This window comes from Rhinichthys klamathensis, unplaced genomic scaffold (assembly GCF_029890125.1).
Source record: "Rhinichthys klamathensis goyatoka isolate OS25496 unplaced genomic scaffold, OSU_Roscu_1.1 h1tg000585l_1, whole genome shotgun sequence".
NCBI classification, from domain to species: domain Eukaryota; kingdom Metazoa; phylum Chordata; class Actinopteri; order Cypriniformes; family Leuciscidae; genus Rhinichthys; species Rhinichthys klamathensis.
Window position 1 is genome coordinate 1145801 of NW_026607045.1, and position 20335 is coordinate 1166135.

Consider the following 20335-nt stretch of genomic DNA (forward strand, 5'->3'; position numbering starts at 1 on the left):
AATATTACTGTTTTCACGGATTCATTTTTGACCACTTATTTTAAAAATATTTAAAATTATGTATATATATATTATCTCTAAATTATCTGTAATGTAACCCTATATAATGTTTTGAATGATTTAAATCTCCGTTTTCTATGCACGTTAAATTTTTTGCCATTTATTCATTTATTTCTTCAGTTCGATTGGCATTCCAAATATAGAAATAAACCATAACAACAATAAAAAATAAAACCTCTTTCTCTTCCTTTGGAGACTTGGGAGCTTCACAATGACACTCCAATATAGAACAAGTTAGAGGAAAACGCTGTTAAACAGCAAGGCAAAGACAGAAAACCATTACTAGTGTAAGACAAAGCGGAGTTCAAGCGACATCAATCTCTGTATTGGAAAATAATGGTCACTTCCACCCCAAAGAGTCCAATTGCTCTCGGCTACCAGCTTTTTTCCTCTCTCTCTCAGCCCAGATTCTTCAGTTCCGGTGTATAGAGATCTGACCGATCACTCATCCCAACGTGTCACTATGTGTTAGATGAAGAAAGATACTGATTTAGTGCACTATCCTGAATGTGTACACGTGCAAAAACACACTTGCACAGAGGTGTACCATTACATTCCAGTCGCAAGCCACTTGGAGCTCTCACTTAAACCATAAACACTGTTTTCGCAGATATGTGAGGACACATATTATCTCTCTCAAAGCAGCATTTCAACTTGATTATTGTTTTTCAGCAGTACTCTTAACCCAGGCAATCATGGCTAGGTGTTTTGAATACTGAAGTGGGTTGCGTTTAGCAGGCTAAAGCAAAACACTGAAAATCACATAAGGCCCTCTATGATATATAACTGAGCTTTCATAGTGACACGATATTACATAGCCAGCAGCATTGCACCAAATCAGCTGGGAGCCCACAAACTGGGAATTGAGCTGTCGTCCCACAAATGTTATTGAAGTGCCGTGCCAATGCACTAAAGTCAACATTGCCAGCAGGGCAGAGTTTAGTTGAGCTTATGATGTCTTACTGAGTGAGGTTTTACAGCTTTAGTTTATACAGACATATAACTTATAGTGGCAAAATTTCCCTGTTGAGAAAACCTTCGGGCTGTAATTTATTTATATTTATATAAATGTATCATGGTTTCTACAAAAATATTAAGCAGCACAACTGTTTTTAACATTGATAATAGTAAGAAATATTTCTTGAGCAAATCAGCAAAGATTTCTGAAGTATCATGTGAGTAATGATGCTGAAAATTCAGCTCTGCCATCACAGGAATAAATACAATTTTAAAATATATTCAAATTTAAATCATAATAATATTTCAGACTGTTACTGTTTGTACTGTATTTTTTTAATCAATTTTTATTAGCCTTGGTGAAAATAAAAGTCTTTCAAGAACATATCCCGTCCTTCGGATGAGACGTTAAACCGAGGTCCTGACTCTCTGTGGTCATTAAAAATCCCAGGATGTCCTTCGAAAAAGAGTAGGGGTGTAACCCCGGCATCCTGGCCAAATTGGCCCAGTGGCCTCTGTCCATCATGGCCTCCTAATCATCCCTATATACTAATTGGCTTCATCACTCTGTCTCCTCTCCACCAGTAAGCTGGTGTGTGGTGGGCGTTCTGGCGCAATATGGCTGCCGTCGCATCATCCAGGTGGATGCTGCACATTGGTGGTGGTTGAGGAGATTCCCCCCTTCCATATGTGAAGCGCTTTGAGGTCCCAGAAAAAGCGCTATATAAAAAAAAAAAAAAATATATAACGAATTATTATATAAAACATCTTACCGGCCCAAAACTTTTGAGCGTTATAGTGTTAGACTCGAGCTACATGATTGAAACCTGTTATTTCAAAATGAAAAAATTGAGTTTTAAGTCAATTTAACATGAAGCAACAAAAATAATGTTTTGAGTGAATTAGAACATTAGAAACCGAAAGTAATTCTATAATTATATGTTAATTCAATCCCACATACATTCTGAAATGACTTCAGGTAAATATAGTGGCACACTCGGAATGACACACATTCTACATAACCAAAAGTAGTAAATAATCCAATTTAATTAAGAATATTTCAGATTTTTTATACATAAAATATATAATGGTACAATCAATATATCGTTTGAGGTTAATTTTAATTTTATTTTTTTTAGAAAATTAAACCTTTTACTCTGCAAGGATATATTAAAAGACATTTATAATGTAAAAAAAAAGTCTTTGAATAAATACTGTTCTTTTTAACTTTCTATTTATCAAAGAATCCTGAAAAAAAGTATCATGCAGGTTTCCACAAAATATTAAGTATTGTTTTCAACATTTATAATAATAGGAAATATTTCTGGAGCACCAAATCATCATATTAGAATGATTTTGGAATAATCGTGTGATCATGTCATCCAGAGAATTCCTATTAAAACAACTTATAGGGAAAACAAAAAGGGAAATCTTGAAAGGTGTAACAAAGACAGTAAACTCATTTAAATCCATCACGATACAAATATCAAAATCAACATAAGGGCTGTACCTATAACAATCACTATTAAAAACTTAAAGCAAAAAATGCCAAGCACAAATATTTCCCTTCAGATCAGATCAAATATTTCCCTTTAGATGTAAAAAAAAGAAGAAATAGATCTAAATCTATTTGAATTTTTTTTTTTTATATATTAGTCAGAAGCAGATGCAACATTTACATGCTAATTATACTACTTATATGTTATACAATATCTAATTTAAACATGAGTGAAAAAATGGGGCAATTATTTAATTGTTGTGGCAATAAAGTAATTTGTAATGGAAAATAAATGCCAAAAAAAAAAAAGCATTTCACCTGGATTTTATGATTTGTTGAACTATTTCTGAAAGCATTCATGGTGATGTTTTACCAAGTTAATATTACTATGACACTTTTTGCGCAGCTGATACATATTAACATTTTACACACGTAACAGATACAGTTGCAAACTGATAATCTTTCTGAAGTTCTGCAATGAGACCTTATTATCACAGTCCCCTGGTGGGCCAACTTAAATCTTAAAGGAAGAAGGAGACCATCTGGAGCGCAGAGTGTAGAACCAGCCAAGGAGTCTGTCAGATACATACTAATGCTTACATTCAGATTCAGTCAGTCTGTCTGGCTCTGTCTATCTATCTGCTAATTCATTCAGCCAGCCAATCAGCAAGTAAGATCATCGATAAATAATAAACAAAAGAAACCTTTAAATAGGTAAGTTGCATATGTAGAGCATAATCTAGCGATATATGACAGTTCTCGCATTTGATTCATGACTTGACTCAATCCTTATAGCACTGCAGAAAAATGAGTCATCCACAAAATGCGTGATTTGTATGAGAGCTTCGTTGTATGGTCTGTTATAACACACTGCTTCACTCATTATTTATATGACAAGGAAATATATTTTATATATTTTCATCTGTATGAATGCCCTCATTTCTGCTCAGAAACCCACAACTAAAGTTCTAGCATGCAGTTTTTTAGGCCACTGTCTTGTGTTGAATGTGTGAGTGATCTATGAGGACACATTGCCACTTTTGGCAGATATTTGGCAGTAAGGGTCTGTCTGTCTGACAGGGTAACATGTTGTGTTTCTTGAATTGCTCCTCTTAAAAATACCCTGGACGTTTTTGCCCTTCAGGAGGTAAGGCTTGATATCAAATAAGCACCTTTGTGTGAATAGATTATTTATGGTAGCAAGGCATGAAGGTGGTACAGAAGTTGGTAGCAGCTAGTGTCTGAGAGCATTTATGAAATGCATTTTGGAGATTTAATTTTGTGCAGAATCATTATGTCTATTCAAATGGTTAAAGCCAACTTCCAAAAAATTATTTATATTTTAGAAAATTAATTTGTGCGATTATAGGTAAAAAGGGTTTTCAGTTCAAATGTTGTGGCATAAATCACTGAATATAGTATGGCTGTCAAAATTAACGCATTCATTTTGCTTAATATATATATTTTTTTAGTTTAACGTGTTAAAAAAATTGAACAGTTAGCACAGCATCCGTTTTTTTTTCTGCTGTTTGGGAAGCGGCTTAAACAGCGAAACACGGATCTTTAGCCTCAACATCTTTAGCGCTTGAACGGACAAAAACAAAACTGTCAAAATTCCCGTTTTGTCAAATATCCTTGTAAGCACAGTTAAAAAGTGTTAAATACACATAAATAGGATGTGTGTCCAATCCGCGTCATGTGCGTCAGATCTTAAAGTGACAGCAGCCTAATTAACCTGCTGCTGTCTGTCATTAAAGGGTTAGTTCACCCAAAAATGAAAATTATGTCATTAATGACTCACCCTCATGTCGTTCCAAGCCCGTAAGACCTCAGTTCATCTTCGGAACACAGTTTAAGATATTTTAGATTTAGTCCGAGAGTTTTCTGTCCCTCCATTGAAAATGTATACACGGTATACTGTCCTTGTCCAGAAAGGAAATAGAGACATCATCAAAGTAGTCCATGTGACAACAGTGGGGTTAGTTAGAATTTTTTAAGCATCGAAAATACATTTTGGTCCAAAAAAATAACAAAAACTACGACTTTATTCAGCATTGTATTGTCTTCCGGTTCTGTTGTCAATGAGGGTGAGTCATTAATGACATAATTTTCATTTTTGGGTGAACTAACCGTTTAATGTTAAAAAGAAGAACAAAAGACAAAGAGAAAATCACTCACTGCTCTTGACTGAATAACTTTTGTGGCTAAGGAGTAATATATATTAAATGTATAATTTATGCAGTGAAGACTACAGTGATTATTCAATTTCTGTATATTTAGCCTACCTGTTAGACCCAAGCCCGTAGTGGCCATTGGGAGAATTCTGCTGTAAGATGAGCCACGTGACGTCTCTCCTTGTGGGGTCTGGTCTTGCATTAAAATCCCGGGCTGAAAATGGGCCCCACTCTGGCCCTGGTCCTGAAAATCTTAAAGCACTGTTTACAAGGTTACATGGATCAAAAACAACAAAAGTAATAACTTTTTTTGTGCAGTGATACTGGCCTTCATTCATCCTAAAATATACCATCTTTATGTTGTTTCTACATTATTTTGGAGATTCAATTTGAAAGTGTTACAATATAAAAATATATATAAAAACTTTAATGTTACTTTAATGTAATTACAGAATAATGGGATTAGTTTATTTTCTTAAATCGATTGGCAGCACTAATATATATATATATATATATATATATATGTATATATATATGTGTGTGTGTGTGTGTGTGTGTGTGTGTGTGCGCAGCAGACAGAAGTGGATAAAACAGATAAAGATTATGTATATTTTCTGTATTACAGTAGGCTACCTAATGATCCGGAAGTAGCATGGTGCACGTGTGTAGCTTCTTAAACCTAAAACAGCACATTGTGTGAATGTCATTCTGAGACGTATAGAGCTGGTAAGTCCCGCCCCTGCCGCTTACCCCGCTGGACCTCCAGGTTGAAAAATCGTCAATGCAAGTGAATGAGAGAAAATAATTATTTTCTAATCCCGTTTAAATTTTGCAATGAATGTGAACATATGTTGTCTGTGATTTTTTTTATTTAATTTTTCGTGTAAAGAATGCTACAATTTAGCGGGTAGAATTATCATACGGTTAGACTTTGTGTGAGAGCACTTTGTGGACTACAACTCTTCGCTGCTTTCGACGCGTTTGATATACCTCACCACCACTAGCACACGGATCCCGCTAAACACAAGGGGGTAATCCATCGACCGGAAGTTGAAGCCGGCCGGGTGCCGCCATGTTGTAGCAGAACTTCACTTGCGTTAGCATCCCATTGACTCCCATTCATTTTGGCGTCACTTTGACAGCGAATAACTTTACATCTGAGGCGTTTAAAGACTCCATTTGTCCATTATTTATTTCTAAAGAAACACGACAATGTATAAAGTGCTCCATTACCTTCTATGTTACATTATGGCCCCGTAGAAACAGTTTTAGTAAAAATAGGCTAACGATTGCGTCATAACCACTCGACTCTCTGTCGCACTGTACAGAAATTACCGTACAGACAGGAGGAGAAGCTCGCAGGCAATCGGGGGGACGCCCCGTCAAGGGAGAAGCCCATAGATAATGAGTCCATAAAAGCAACGGAATACTTACTCCTGCTCACTCACGCCAAAGAACTCTTTGCTCAAGTTCCCCGTCTCTGCAAGATTAACGTTGGCAATTTTCACGCACAGCTACTAGAAGAGTAACGTCTGTCAGACAGGTTGCTCACGTCATCAAGCTTAGTTTGAGTCGGTTTGAGTCTGCGCGTCAGGAACGGAAGTGCTCAGAAATCGCTAAAAATGGGCTTCAACTGTCTCAACTGAGTTCCAATGAGATGGCTCTGTCCATTTCTTATACTGTCTATGGCTAAACATGCCTTTGTTTGAATGGTGACATTTGGGTACAGAACACCCAGGCATCTCGATCTAATTCCTTAGATTATCGCACCGTGATTTGTGGAGGGAAAATGTGTTATGCGGTGACGTCACATATGCGACGTGTATTTCTCGTTATGTCTATTCCACAACTGCTAGCCAAGGAATCATACTATATACTGTCAAAGTCGTTACATGAGAAATTATATAAAAAATTCACAGACAACATATGTTCACATTCATGGCACAATTCAAACGGGATCAGAAAATAATTATTTTCTCTCATTCACTTGCATTCCGTAGTGATGGGCGGATCGATCCTGAAGTATCGATACTTCGATACTGACGTGGTATCGAAAAGGATCGATCCTCACATAAAAATATCGATCCAAATGTGTATTTTTTTTTTTTACCAGTAATTTTTTTGTAATTTAGCACGCAATTCAGTGCGTAAAATAAGCTTCTAAGTGGAAAAATAAGCGAATGTTAGCGGGTAATTGTGTAGGATAGAACCTTTTCTCCTAGTCGTCTGTATACAAGACAAAACCAATCAATCACAGAGAGCGTTCGATGCTGGTGCCTCGCTGAGCTCATAGGCCCAGTGCGTTTGGGAACGAAGCCTTGCTTAGATGACAGAGAAACAATCGGGAGTTATTTCGCAATAAACAAACCAAGACTCTACACAACGGTTTAAAATGTTGACGTCAGTAAGATCTTTTTTTATGAAATTAATATTTTTATTCAACAAGGATCGATGCATTAAATTGATCAAAAGTGACAGTCAAGGGTTTTACACTGTAAAAAAAAAAATCTACTTCATATAAATGCTGTTCTTTCAACTTTGTTCATCAAATAATTCTGCATAAAATGTATCATGGTTTCCAACAAAATATGAAACTGTTTTCAACATTGATAATAATAAGAAATGTTTCCTGAGCAGCAAATCAGCATATTAAAATGAATTATCATCATGACTGGAGTAATGATGCTGAAAATTCAGCTTTGATCACATGAATAAATTACAGTTTACTATGGCATAGAAAACAGATAGCCTATGTTAAATTGTTAAATTGTAATATTACAGTTTTTACTAAGAGAAATAAAAATCTTACAGACCCCAAACGTTTGAACACTAGGCTAGTACTAGTAGGCTAGTACTATAATTAGGGTAGTTTTGTAAAAGTCACTGACTAATTAAAGGGGAGTTGAGAGCACAAATCACAAAATATTTAGGCCTAATAGTCATGAAAACGTGTTCAGATTTAGCATAATCATGAACGTGTTCATGATTTATGATGCATTCACCTCATAAATCATGACACACTGCTCTAGCACAGGAAAGTGCATACAAGTTCAAATGCATGCTTTTAAAATTAAAAAGTATCGGTATCGGTATCGATATCGGCGATACTGGCCCTGTATTTACTTGGTATTGGATCGATACAGAAATTTGCAGTATCGCCCATCACTATGCATTGACGCTTTTTCAACCTAGAGGTCCACTTGGAGTTTTACGGATGGGCGGGACTTACCTAACCTGGCCCTAGCCAGATGAATTTCGCTCCGCCTGCTTCACTCACATCCATCTGGAACCTCTTCCATTGAGAGTGATTTCTCCAACCAACTTTATGGTTTAGCCAATCAGGACGCAGGGCGGGAGTTTCATAGATGTGACGTAGTGGAGAAGCGACCGTGAGACTGTTTTGATTCAGACAACAATGGCGGCTCGCATCCTCCCATTCATTTTTGACTCCCATTCATTTTGGCGTCACTTTGACAGCGAATAACTTTACATCTGAGGCGTTTAAAGACTCCATTTGTCCATTATTTATTTCTAAAGAAACACGACAATGTATACAGAGCTCCATTACCTTCTATGTTACATTATGGCCCCGTAGAAACAGATATTGTAAAAATAGGCTAACGATTGCGTCATAACCACTCGACTCTCTGTCGCGCTGTACAGAAATTACCGTACAGACAGGAGGAGAAGCTCGCAAGCAATCGGGGGGACGTCCCGTCAAGGGAGAAGCCCATAGATAATGAGTCCATAAAAGCAACGGAATACTTACTCCTGCTCACTCACGCCAAAGAACTCTTTGCTCAAGTTCCCCGTCTCTGCAAGATTAACGTTGGCAATTTTCACGCACAGCTACTAGAAGAGTAACGTCTGTCAGACAGGTTGCTCACGCCATCAAGCTTAGTTTGAGTCGGTTTGAGTCTGCGCGTCAGCAACGGAAGTGCTCAAAAATCGCTAAAAATGGGCTTCAACTGTCTCAACTGAGTTCCAATGAGATGGCTCTGTCCACTTCTTATACTGTCTATGCTCGCATCGAGGAAACAAGCGTTAACATTGATGCTGCTATTTCATCCGTGTTGTCCAATCTACCTAATATTGTTTCATTAAAAGAACATCAGAGAACGGCTCTTAAGGCTTTTGTTGGTGGAAACGATGTTATATAGATCAGTGCCTTCTCCCGACCGGATTCTTCAGCGTCACGGGTTGGCTTCGGTGTGAGTGGTTGAAATAGCACGTCGATAAAGATGACAGACAAGTGGCTTATCCAATCATATGCAAGGATTTTTGATAAGGCCCAGCCTTCTGAAACGCCATTTCAATGGATCGGTTCCAGATGGATGAGTGAAGCTAGGCGGAGCGAAATTCATCTGGCTAGGGCCGGGTTGACTTACCAGCTCTATACAAAACACGTATATAGTTTAGTAGTAAAAATAGTCTATTTAACGCAATTAACGCAGCATCCATTTTTTTTCCTGTCATCCTTTTGCTAGCGTTACATTAAATGATCACGCTCTAATTCATGCAAATTATCTTATTCAGTTAGACATCAGAGAACATATATGAATGTCCTGTTTATGTGACAAACAAGACACGCAACAGTATCGTGCGCACAGACAGCGTGCCAGAATCGAGTTATCTTTCGCTTAAACGAACAATAACAATAATGACTGTCAAAAACTGTCCGTTTTGTCTATATCCTCATAAGAATAGTCTTACATGAGTTAATCAAAGTCTTAAATGAACGTAAAGAGAAAATAGACACGTGCGAGATCCACGTCATGTGCAGCAGCGGCAGATCTTTAAAGGGACAGCAGCCACGAATGCTGTCTGTTATTAATTTTAATCAAAGGACAAAGGGAACAGAGACAGTTACTCACTGCTCTTGACTAAAGAGCTTTTGTATCTTTAATAAGGATTCATCTATAAATAATTTATAATCCATGCAGGGAAGACTGTTTGATTACGTTAATCAATTTCTGTAAATTTCACATATAGACCTACCACAGGTAAATATGAGGTTTATTATGGGTTTATTATGAGGATTGTTTTAAGTTCACTTAAATTAAACGTTGTTATATTTTTGAAGCCTAATACATGTTAAAAAATGTATAGCTTTCATTTTACACTCTAATGTTGGATTGCTGTTACTATTTCATTGAGACATGATGTAGCAGTGTTTGTATCAGTGATGCTGGCCTTCATTCATAAAAAGATGCCATTAAACACGTTTTTAAAATGTAGACTACTGTCATACAGATATATACATTAATTTATACATTAATTTGGAGATTAACTGTGAAATTATTATAAAATATTTAAACGTATAACGACTTATGTTGAAAACGAAGCGTTTTTAATTGCGATTAATTGTTGTTAATCTTTTTAATCGATGGAAAGCACTGTCTCAGGACGATATACCCACAAAATAAATGTGGTTTTAGGGTTAAGCTACAAAATATGGAATAAATTTACATGTGTAGGCTATGTGTGTGTTCGTGACGCTCTTGATTTTATACCTACATTTTCCTGTCATTTTCTGTCTAGACATTCCCTTTAGTTCTCAAAATATCGGTTATTTGGTTTGTGATTTGTACAAGAAAGCTCAATTTTCTTTTTCGAGAGAGCTTCTTTAACGAGTAGGGGGAGGCTGCAGACCTGGAGCCGGCAGATATACGCCCCTGGCAGTTTTACGCCCCGGCAGTTTTACGACCCTGTTGTTCCTGATGCGTCCAGTAGGGGGATATACTGCGAAATAACATCATTAAATCGACGCTTAATAACCCGTCCATAGACTTGACAATTTTGTGTTTTTTGTTAATTTAAATAAAAGTTATAGTGTAGATCTGCACGGATTAAATGATCTGTTTAACAAAAAAACATGGGGGGTAAACGGACATCAAAAGAGATTGAATTAGGTTACACAAATCAATGCAATATTACATTTTGTCAATATAAAAACATGTAAGGTTCTTTACAACAGACTCAATGATATTATTTGTTTTATATAAACCTTGAGTTTAAAGGTTCTGACATTTTCTTAAAGGAAGAAAAAAATTAACTTTATATCAGAGGAGAATATTCTAGAATCAGGATTACTTTGAATGGTTCTGTCTTTATGAAGATGAAACTTGCCCAGAAGACAAAGTAATAATACCGTATAATCAAGTTTAACATCGTTAGAATTAAAATCTGACAAAAATAGATTCTGTCATTTGTATGTTAAATAATCTGCTAAAGTTATTGTTTTTTTAGCAACGATGCAACATTTATTATTTATAAACGATTAGCTCGATAGAGCTAGGGTAGGTAGATATCAATTCATTTATATATCAATGGATGGGTCTATAATGTATTTTGACAGGTTTCTGTTCTATCTGGCTTAAACTTAGCTAACCACGTTTAGCTTCCCCTATCTTCTCTACTCAATTTAACATTTTAATTTTCTTTTGTTGCCTGTCTTTAGCTTGGCCTCTTCTGGTAAGACTCTGTTTACTCCTTGCATTAAAACATACTCCACATGGTTTATAGAGCAATATTACAGTAGATTATTGAAATATGTTAATTTTTTTTACAGTCTATGGTGTGAACACACAAAAGACACATTTATAATAGGTATGTAAATCTCTCTCTCTCTTTAAGTAAAGAGTTAAACTGCACACTCACTCAAATACGTTAAAACATATTAAAAACTTTCCCCATATGGTTTGAATGTAGATTCTGGTTTGAGTTGTTTCTTATAAATGAGATGATCTAATTATCTCATTTATATCTTAAAGGTGACCTATAATTCAAAATTGAATTTACCTTGGTATAGTCAAATAACAAGAGTTCAGTGCATGGAAATGACATAGAGTGAATCTCAAACTGGACTGTTTTCGCGTTCTCATTTAATTCACGTTTATGAAAAACACCCCTGAAAAACGGTCGGTTCTTCACACAATACCGACTGTGACGCAATAGTCGGGATCATTAATATGTACGCCTCCAAATATTTGCATAATGCCAGCCCTCAATGCCAGGCGGAACTGCGCAGCCGAAGCATGGCAGTTGCTCAGTGTGGATGTACACATGAACACAAAAGTATTTTTTTAGTTCCTTCATCTGAGCCTCTGAAGAAACAATGGGTTAATTTTATTTTCTCTGGAAATTTCCAAACATTTCACCGAAGACTGTTTCCTCAACTTGGGCCAATACAGAGCTGGCCTCGGATCGAGCTACCAAGCAACACTTTCTGATGTGTAATTGTTCAAGTTCAGACAGGTAATCTTTCTCTCAAAATCGTTCAATACTGTTTATGCATCAGTAAGTCAAGCCAGTGACTAAAATATCAGCTTCACATCGTTTCTTTTAGTAGGATGAAAATAATCGTATTTAAATTGTGAACAAATTATATACAGAAAGCGATCAAAGAACAATCTTTCCACACAGCGCGAGTTTATCTGGACACTTGCCAAACTCGTTATGAAATCAATGACGCACGTTACTGCACAACGAAGCTCTTACTGTATTTAAATCATCGTGTTTGCATTGGTGAAAGCCTTAGAGAGAGTGCAGAAACTGCTTTGCAATGATAAGATCTTCATTCTCGCGATCAACACACTGTCATCTGCTCAATGCTCATCACGGCAACATTTTATGTGATGGGAATAGATCTAAATACTTTAAAAACATCTCACGATTCGTTAATCTCGATAGCTGTTATAGTAAAAACGTATAATAGCAGTAGTAAAGTATTCGGGAGAGAGTTTCACATGTAATGCGTAGCTATTTCATATGCAAGCATGTCAGCCAATCACAGCAGTGGCCGCGGTTACACTGAATCCCACAGCCAATCACAGCAGTGGCCGCGGTTACACTGAATCCCACAGCAGACACGCCCCTTCAAACAGAGTGTTCAAATCAGAGGCTAAAAGCAGGCTAGGAAAAATGCCATTTATTTCTAAATTATGATTATTTTTTATCTAAAAAACATACTAACATTATAAGGGTAACCCAGGAAACATTATAAAAAAATAAAAAAAAACATTCTAGAGCACCTTTAATATACATTTTTTCTTAAAATAGCTTACTGATCTGGACTCAAATGTAGGGTATGTGCACTTAATGTGGGTTTTATCATACTCTGTCTTTACCAAATTCTCTTTAACTTGGATCTCATAAAGGTGTGTTTGCTTTAGCTACTAAAGGAAATACACACACACACACACACACACACACAGGGACAAGGTCAAATTCACCATGGATGTCCTTTTTAACTTTTTTAATGTTTCATTTTTAAATGTTTCATCAGTGAGCAGGAGCAGTTAAAGAAAAAAAACAGTTAAAGAAGAGTGGCAAACCATAGGGGAGTCATCATAATTCATAAATGGTGTTAATAAATATTTTTTTGTGAACAACAATATTGTCTATATCTTCTAAATGGCCCATGGAATTTTAGAAAAGGGATAAATTGTGTTTGTCTTCATAAAATGCTGTGTAGGACACTGTTTTGTAGCTGTATGATGACCAATAGAATAGTACAGCAGATATTTCATCGAGGATCCATATTATTACACGGTACTGCATGTCTAATGGGCTAAATATAGTTAATATCTAAATGTGACTTTATATAAATTCACAAAAACATATTTCACTCAGTCTCCTGTATATAAAAACCTACGGTGAATTGGCCTATAACTGCAGTAGGTCATAGCATCACCTGTCATAACACATAGTTGATCCAACTATGTGTATTTTTAATTTTTCAATTCACAAAAACAAATAGTCTTCTGTAGGTTGAGTGAAGAGAGTGAAGCCCAACTGAATATCTAATTTAATCCGTAGAGATCTACACTGTAACGTTTATATTTAAATGAACAAAAAACACAAAATTGTCAAGTCTATGGACGGGTTATTAATGTGTAAGCGTCGATTTAATGATGTTATTTCGCAGTATATCCCTCTACTGGACGCATCAGGAACAACAGGGTCCTAAAACTGCCGGGGCGTAAAACTGTCAGGGGCGTATATCTGCAGGCTCCAGGTCTGCAGCCTCCCCATATAGTCTTTAACGCTTGTTCTGAATGGCAGAGGCCGCAATAAATGAATGTCGCTCATGCATTGTATACTGCAATAGCCTCTGATTTGTGCGCTGTGTTTTGCGCTGTAGCCTACTACTGTATACATATGGCCCCTGTCCAGTGAGGACGCGGCTGCTGCTGCTATGACAACAGCGCGCGCTTTTTCCAACTTGCGTGCGATTCACACAGCCCCCTTCCGCGGTTATCCAGTAGGCTCGGGGGAAAAAAACCGAGCAACGGTCCCACTAGACTAGAGGAAGACTTTTTTTTTCTTGAGAAGACTGTGTATACTCATACTGTCCTGCATTGATGAACCACAAACACCCTCCATATCTATTCAGGCACAGCTGGAGTGACAGTTTGGCACGTTCATTCGCTCTCAGCTCTCCAGCTTCCACTTCTTAAAGTTTGAGACAGCGTCCCTGCTGAGGGAAAAAAGATGGATTTTCAGTGCGGATATTAAAGGCAATAGGATTTAAGAAACCAGAACGATTGAGGTCACCACTAAAGTGTACATTTCATTCATACGTTATTTTATTTAACCCCCTTTTCCATGGCGACGGCACGGTCATCGATAAGCGCTCTGTACTAAGTACGCGAGGGATTTTGTTGTCTACCTGGGGAGGAAATCTGGATTAACAGATAAACTGTAATGGCTAACTAACGCGTTTCTCTTTTGGACTACCGTGAACGGATTTACACTCCGAAAACTCCGCAGATGAAGATGGCTGTGTGTGGAGGATGCGCGGCGTCCTGGAGGAGGTGTGTGGTGATGAGTCTCAGACTGCTGTTCCTTCTCCCCGCAGGTCTGCCTGTCCGCAGTCAAGGAGAATCCCAATCCGATAACAAACAGATGGACAATATCACCATCAGACAAGGAGAGACGCTCTTCCTCAGGTAGGCGTGATGGTTATGCATTTATCATGCTGTCATGTTCCTGTGTCCTGAGTGGAAAGAGCAGCAGCACTGTCAAGTGTTTTGCATGTCCGTTCATTTGTATAAATTTATATTTAAAGAAAGAAAGAACTCATGTGGCTAGGTAAGGTTTATAGCTTCAAAATGAGTTATTGTCCTTGATATTCTAAGATTTGGTGCTTAAACTCTAGACTATTTCTACCCACTACATGAAAACTTATGTTGCACTAAATCTTTAATTAAATTCAATATACCTGTAGTTCATTGCACTGTTTCAGCCACTTTAAATTTAATTACCGATGAATAAAAATTAAGTTAATACTTGGAAATCTCACAAAATGACAAATGATATGTGTGGCAAATTAAATGCATGGAAAAAAGTTTTATTCCAGAATAATGTGAACATTTTAACAGTTCACAGTGCAATATCAGAAAATAGAATATCTTTTGAATACAGGGTATCCGCGGGGTCTTGAAAAGTATTAAAAGGTGATAAATCAATTTTGGGAAAATTAAGACCCTTAAAAAGTATTAAAAAGTCTTATCACGGCTTTATAAAGTCTTAAATTTTGAAAGTATTTTTTCTAGGGATGCCCCGAATATTCGGCCACCGAAAATTTTCGTCCGAAAATAGCCCAAAAGTGCATTTTTGGTTTTCGGCCGAAAGACTTTTATGATGTGAAATGTTGTGATGACGCAAACAGAAACCGCGACCTGCACGTGCTTGTCTGAAGCAACATGTCTGCGGTGTGGACGTATTTCAGTATATCTGAACCTCTATGATCTGAACCCGCGAGGAGACGGAAGCCTTGTTTATTTCGCCTGCCTCTGCAGCGCGAGTCTCCAAAGACAGCGCGCGTAACGTTACCTCTCCAAACGGTCGAGGCGACTTGACGCGCTCGCCGTTGTACTATTCTTTGAAACGACAGGGGACGACTCAAGTAACTGTCCTCTAACCATCAGGAATCGGTGTAAAGAAGAAAGATAAACACGTGACAATGTTTATTTTTTAGTAGCCTACCACCACCAATTCAAAAATAATCATGTAAACCTGAGATTATTACTTGTGACATTACAACAAAATATGTATAGGAATATGTACTAAATTAACGCTCTCTTAAATATTTTCTAATTTCACTAAACATATTTCATTAAGTTTCGTGTACATTTGTATTAAACATGGACCTTTGTTCATTAAAATGGCTTTTTATGCTAGTATATGCTCATTTTTAAAATGTAATCAACTAATTTAGACGTGCAAACTGGGTGCTGGTGTGATAAGTTCGTGCTCAGCTTTGTTTTTATGAGAGAACATTTAATTTTAAAACCTTTCTGCAGGCCAGCAGATTATTATTTAATGTACACATGAGTGGGGTCAAGTTAAACATTTTAGTTTGAATTTTATTTTATACTGTGCATTGTGCTAAATAAATATTTGCATAATTTGTAATGGATTTATTCTTTGAAAATGTTAATTTGTGCAATTGCAATGCCTTGATTTTAGTAAAGTTTGTACACAGTCATAACCATAAATGCAATGGTACTTATAATTGGCATAATTTCTTTCGGTGTTTCGGTTTTCGGTTTTCCGGCCTTGGGTTCCTCTTTTACGGTTTTCGGTTTCGGCCAAGAATTTTCATTTCGGTGCATCCCTTATTTTTTCTGAATTAGCTGTCCAACAGTTTGAGTCCCAAAAACATCGTAAAAGTGTGTGAATTTAGTAATTTTTATTAAAAAAAAAAAAAACGAAGAACTGAGGCACATGTCAGCATGATTGTTGTTGAGGGTGGAGCAAAGTTTTGTTTTTTAATAAACTTTGCTTTGATTTACTATCCCATCCTATTTGATTTTTTTTTTATCAGAGTGGTATATAGTCTTTATCACAAACTAAAACTGTTAAGTTAAAAGTATCACTGATGTAAATGGTTACAGCTTGAAGTGGCGGTGAGGTATTAAAAAATATTGAGAAGGTCTTGAAAAAGTCTTAAAAAGGTATTAAAATTAACTTCAAGATTCCTGCATATACCCTGGAATAAAGCAGCCAAGAGTCAGAAATATGCACCAAAGTTTTGACATGTCAGTGGTATAAGAACATTGAATATTGGCCATTTTATACTGTAATTTAAATGTGGTGCATTACCTTCTTTGAGGCCCAGTAGTTCCCAAGTAGCCTACTTTGCACTTTATGTTAGTCAATTAAAACTTCTAAAGGCATTGTTTATTATATGTATAATTATTTTAAGCAGTTTGTGTGTATCCAACTAATTGTCCTGTGTGTGTGTGTGTGTGTACATACTTAGCCATAGCTCGTGGATAAAATTGTCCCCAAAGTGAGGTAAATGTGACAAAACCTCCCTTCGGGTATGACCTTAATTGGGAAAAAATATACATAGCTAAGAATGTGTGTGTGTGTGTGTGTGTGTGTGTGTGTGTGTGTGTCAGGTGTTGCCTATATTGGGGGAACAAATGTTCCCACAGGGATAGTAAAACGTGAATTCAGCTACATTGTGGGGACTAGCTAACACTTTCAGTGAGGAAAACAACTTAATGAATATAGCAAACAATGTCTTAATGAAAATGTTCAGAACGTTTTCTGTGCCCGAGGAGTGTTGTAACACAGTCAGTTGTAACACTGTCAGTTTAACAAGTCAGAAAGAGATATGGTGAAGTCATCAGTATCGTACACTCCCATCACCTTTTTGTGCTCACGGGAGAAATACATGTTACTGTGGCCAACATTATAGGTTTTATGAACAAAAAAATTATTTTCAAAAAGGAAAGTAGCATTTTTTTAATCAAGATATATATATTTTTGCCTACCAATAATTATTTGACTTACATAACCTAAAGTAGCTGTTTCTCTAGTTTAATGTGATGCTTTGCATTCATGCTTACTTCAAACCCACATGTTAAAAAGTAATGGCTGTTTGGGGTGGGATGGTTATAAGAGTTCATTAAAAATGTTACAACCAACCCTTTATAATGATTCCAGTTATCAATGACATCCTCTGTTATGGCACAGTCACGAGTTTTTTTGCCAAAGGAAATTGAATATTGGCCATTTTATACTGTTTTCAAATGTAGTGCATTACCTTCTTTGAGGCCCAGTAGTTCCCAAGTACTTTGCACTTCGTTAGTCTATGAAGACTTCTAAAGGCATTGTTTATTATATAAATAAACAGTAAAAGCAGTTAATTATTAAATTAAAGCAGTTTGTGTAACCAACTAATTATGTGTGTGTAGATATAGTTTGTGGATAAAATTGTCTCTCAAAGTGGTGTAAACGTGACATAACCTCCCTTTATGTCCTTAATTAGAAAAAAATATACATAGCTTATAAAATGTGTGTACAGTTGCACATCTAAAGATTTATTTGGTAAATATGTTTTCATTGTAGTTTATGCACGTCGTCTTATCAGATAAAAACATTACACGCATACACTTTTTTGTGCACATTTTTTAGAATTTATATGCATCTTGGCGTTTGTGGTGTCACTAAAGGTGTATTCACACCTGCCTTGTTTGGTTCGGTTGAATCGAACTCTAGTTCGTTTCCCCCCTTGGTGCGGACCTTTTGGGCAGGTGTGAATACAGCAATCGAACTCGGGTGCGGACCAAACAACCGAACCGAGACCCAGCTGAAGAGGTGGTCTCGGTACGGTTCCAAACGAACTCTGGTACGGTTCGTTTACGGTGTGAACATGAACCGACCCAATTGCAAGAAAGCACTGCGCCTTTGAGTTAACAGGCTTCCGTAGTCGGAGTTGCGTTATTATGGGAAAGTGATCTGTTGTAGCCTACTACATTTGATAAAAATGAGTCGTGGTTTGACCTGGAGCTTCGAATAGACGAGCTGCCTTATTAACATTTGGGCAGATGCCCATGTAGCACAGAATAACACAACATTAGTAAAAGAACAAATATTGCAGTACGAAATATCTCCATGCTGAGCCTTTTTTGCACTTCCTGATTTCCCTACTTGAGAATCCTTGTCCAATGAATGGACGACCTTAGCACACGTGTGGTTTTGTTTACAAATTTTGGTTACTTGCAAAAAGAGCAGTGTGAAAGCGAACCGTACCAAAAAAACCCCAAAAAACATTTTATTTAGTCCGGACCAAAGCAAGTGAACTATCAGACAAAATTCACATAAAAATACGTTGATAGTAACATATAGTGACTGAATGTGACCGGAATATAGTACACTACATGAACACTCACACAAACACACACTGCAGTTTGTTTTTTTGTGTGCTAAATTTAAAGTCCTAAATGAAATAGCCTACAAAATGTTGTTTTTTTGTCACTTTATCACTTCATTCAAAAGTACTCTTTGTTCTTCAATAAAGTTCTTGTTACATCTATCCCCAGCTAGTGTTACAACTCACCCAAGTAGTGGGGTAGGTTGTAACAACAGAACTCTTTGCATTTGACATTAACTCACATTATCTGTGATTGTGTAATACTTTCAAGTAAGTTTTATTAGTAGTAGACACATACCATTTATCAAAGTTTGAGAGATCTAGCACAAACAACCATAAGTTACTGATGCTCAAACAAAAAGTGTTACTACCATCCCTGGTCTCCCCCTATTATCATTAGTTCAGAATAAAAACAAGGAAAGCCCCCTCAATGACAGAAAAACAAATGTTTCGGTGCTTGTGTTGCAAAGTTACACACAAAAATAGCCAGGCTAGATATTTTGGTCACAATTGTTTGGGATCTTCATATGTCTTAAGGGACATGTACTAATAACCTTTAGGATATTCTCATGACTAACAGGATTACACCCACTTTAAGAAAGCTTAACCTCTGTGCAGGGATACAAAAAAAAAAAAACTTAGTAAACTGGAGATCACTGATTGACAATATTTATATACAAAGTGTCTGGCTGTTTTTAAACAGTATTAAACATTTATTAAACATTAAGTTTGTCCACAAAGGCATAATCTTAAATTTATATATAGGCATATCTTAAATTTCGCCAAAGTTATAAACATTGTACAAAGGGCGCAGCAGTTTCACTGCCAGTCATTGTGACAGCTACACAGTTTACAGTTATTGGTGTCACCATACCTTGCCGCCCAAGGTGATGTTTTCAGTCATATTTCCCCCTCAGGTGAACATTAGCAGAAAACTAACTCTGGCAGTTCCAAATTAATCTTAGGACAAAACATAACAAGGTTATTACATTAAAAATAAGAATCATTGCGTAAGTCCACAATTGCGTGGGCTAAATTAAAGCCCTCTTACGGAAATATGTGACAAAAACTGAGGGAGTTTGAGGGCAGTGAGTGGGTGTTGAAGTGCCGCACTGTCTGGAGAGGATTATGGAATGTGGCAATTTATTTGCTGGAAGACGAAGAGGAGAATGGTTATGGTTTAAAAGGTGAAATTGATGAGCTACAGAAATACAAAAAGAAAAAGCACAAGTAAAAATGAAAATAAACAGACGCTCATTATCAAATGTGCAAACAAGAAAAAGTGATCACAAGAATAAACTACAGTTCAGAGATGAAAGGTCAATAAGGTTTTAAGATGGTTTAAGAAATTAAAAGAAGACAAGATAACGCAACAGAAGCATTAAGTTCACTAGCGGTGTGAGTCTCGCAATGCTTTAGATTTGCAGTAAGGAAAGCCAGTTTTCCCTTGAGATTTGTGATTGCCATGTTTGA

At 36.7% G+C, this 20335-nt stretch overlaps 1 protein-coding gene across 8 annotated transcripts in view; it reads left to right on the plus strand.

Moving 5' to 3' along the window:
* Positions 1–20335, plus strand: part of ntm (neurotrimin) — a 379368-nt gene that overhangs the window by 238344 nt on the left and 120689 nt on the right. For 2 of the 8 annotated variants that reach the window (XM_056240253.1, XM_056240254.1), the window contains exon 1: positions 14120–14642. In XM_056240253.1, the coding sequence (XP_056096228.1) occupies positions 14464–14642 (179 nt within the window). In that variant the 5' untranslated portion in view covers positions 14120–14463. Of the gene's footprint in view, positions 1–14119; positions 14643–20335 lie in introns of those variants that run through there. The other 6 variants (XM_056240259.1, XM_056240256.1, XM_056240260.1 and 3 more) reach the window with 4 other exon arrangements.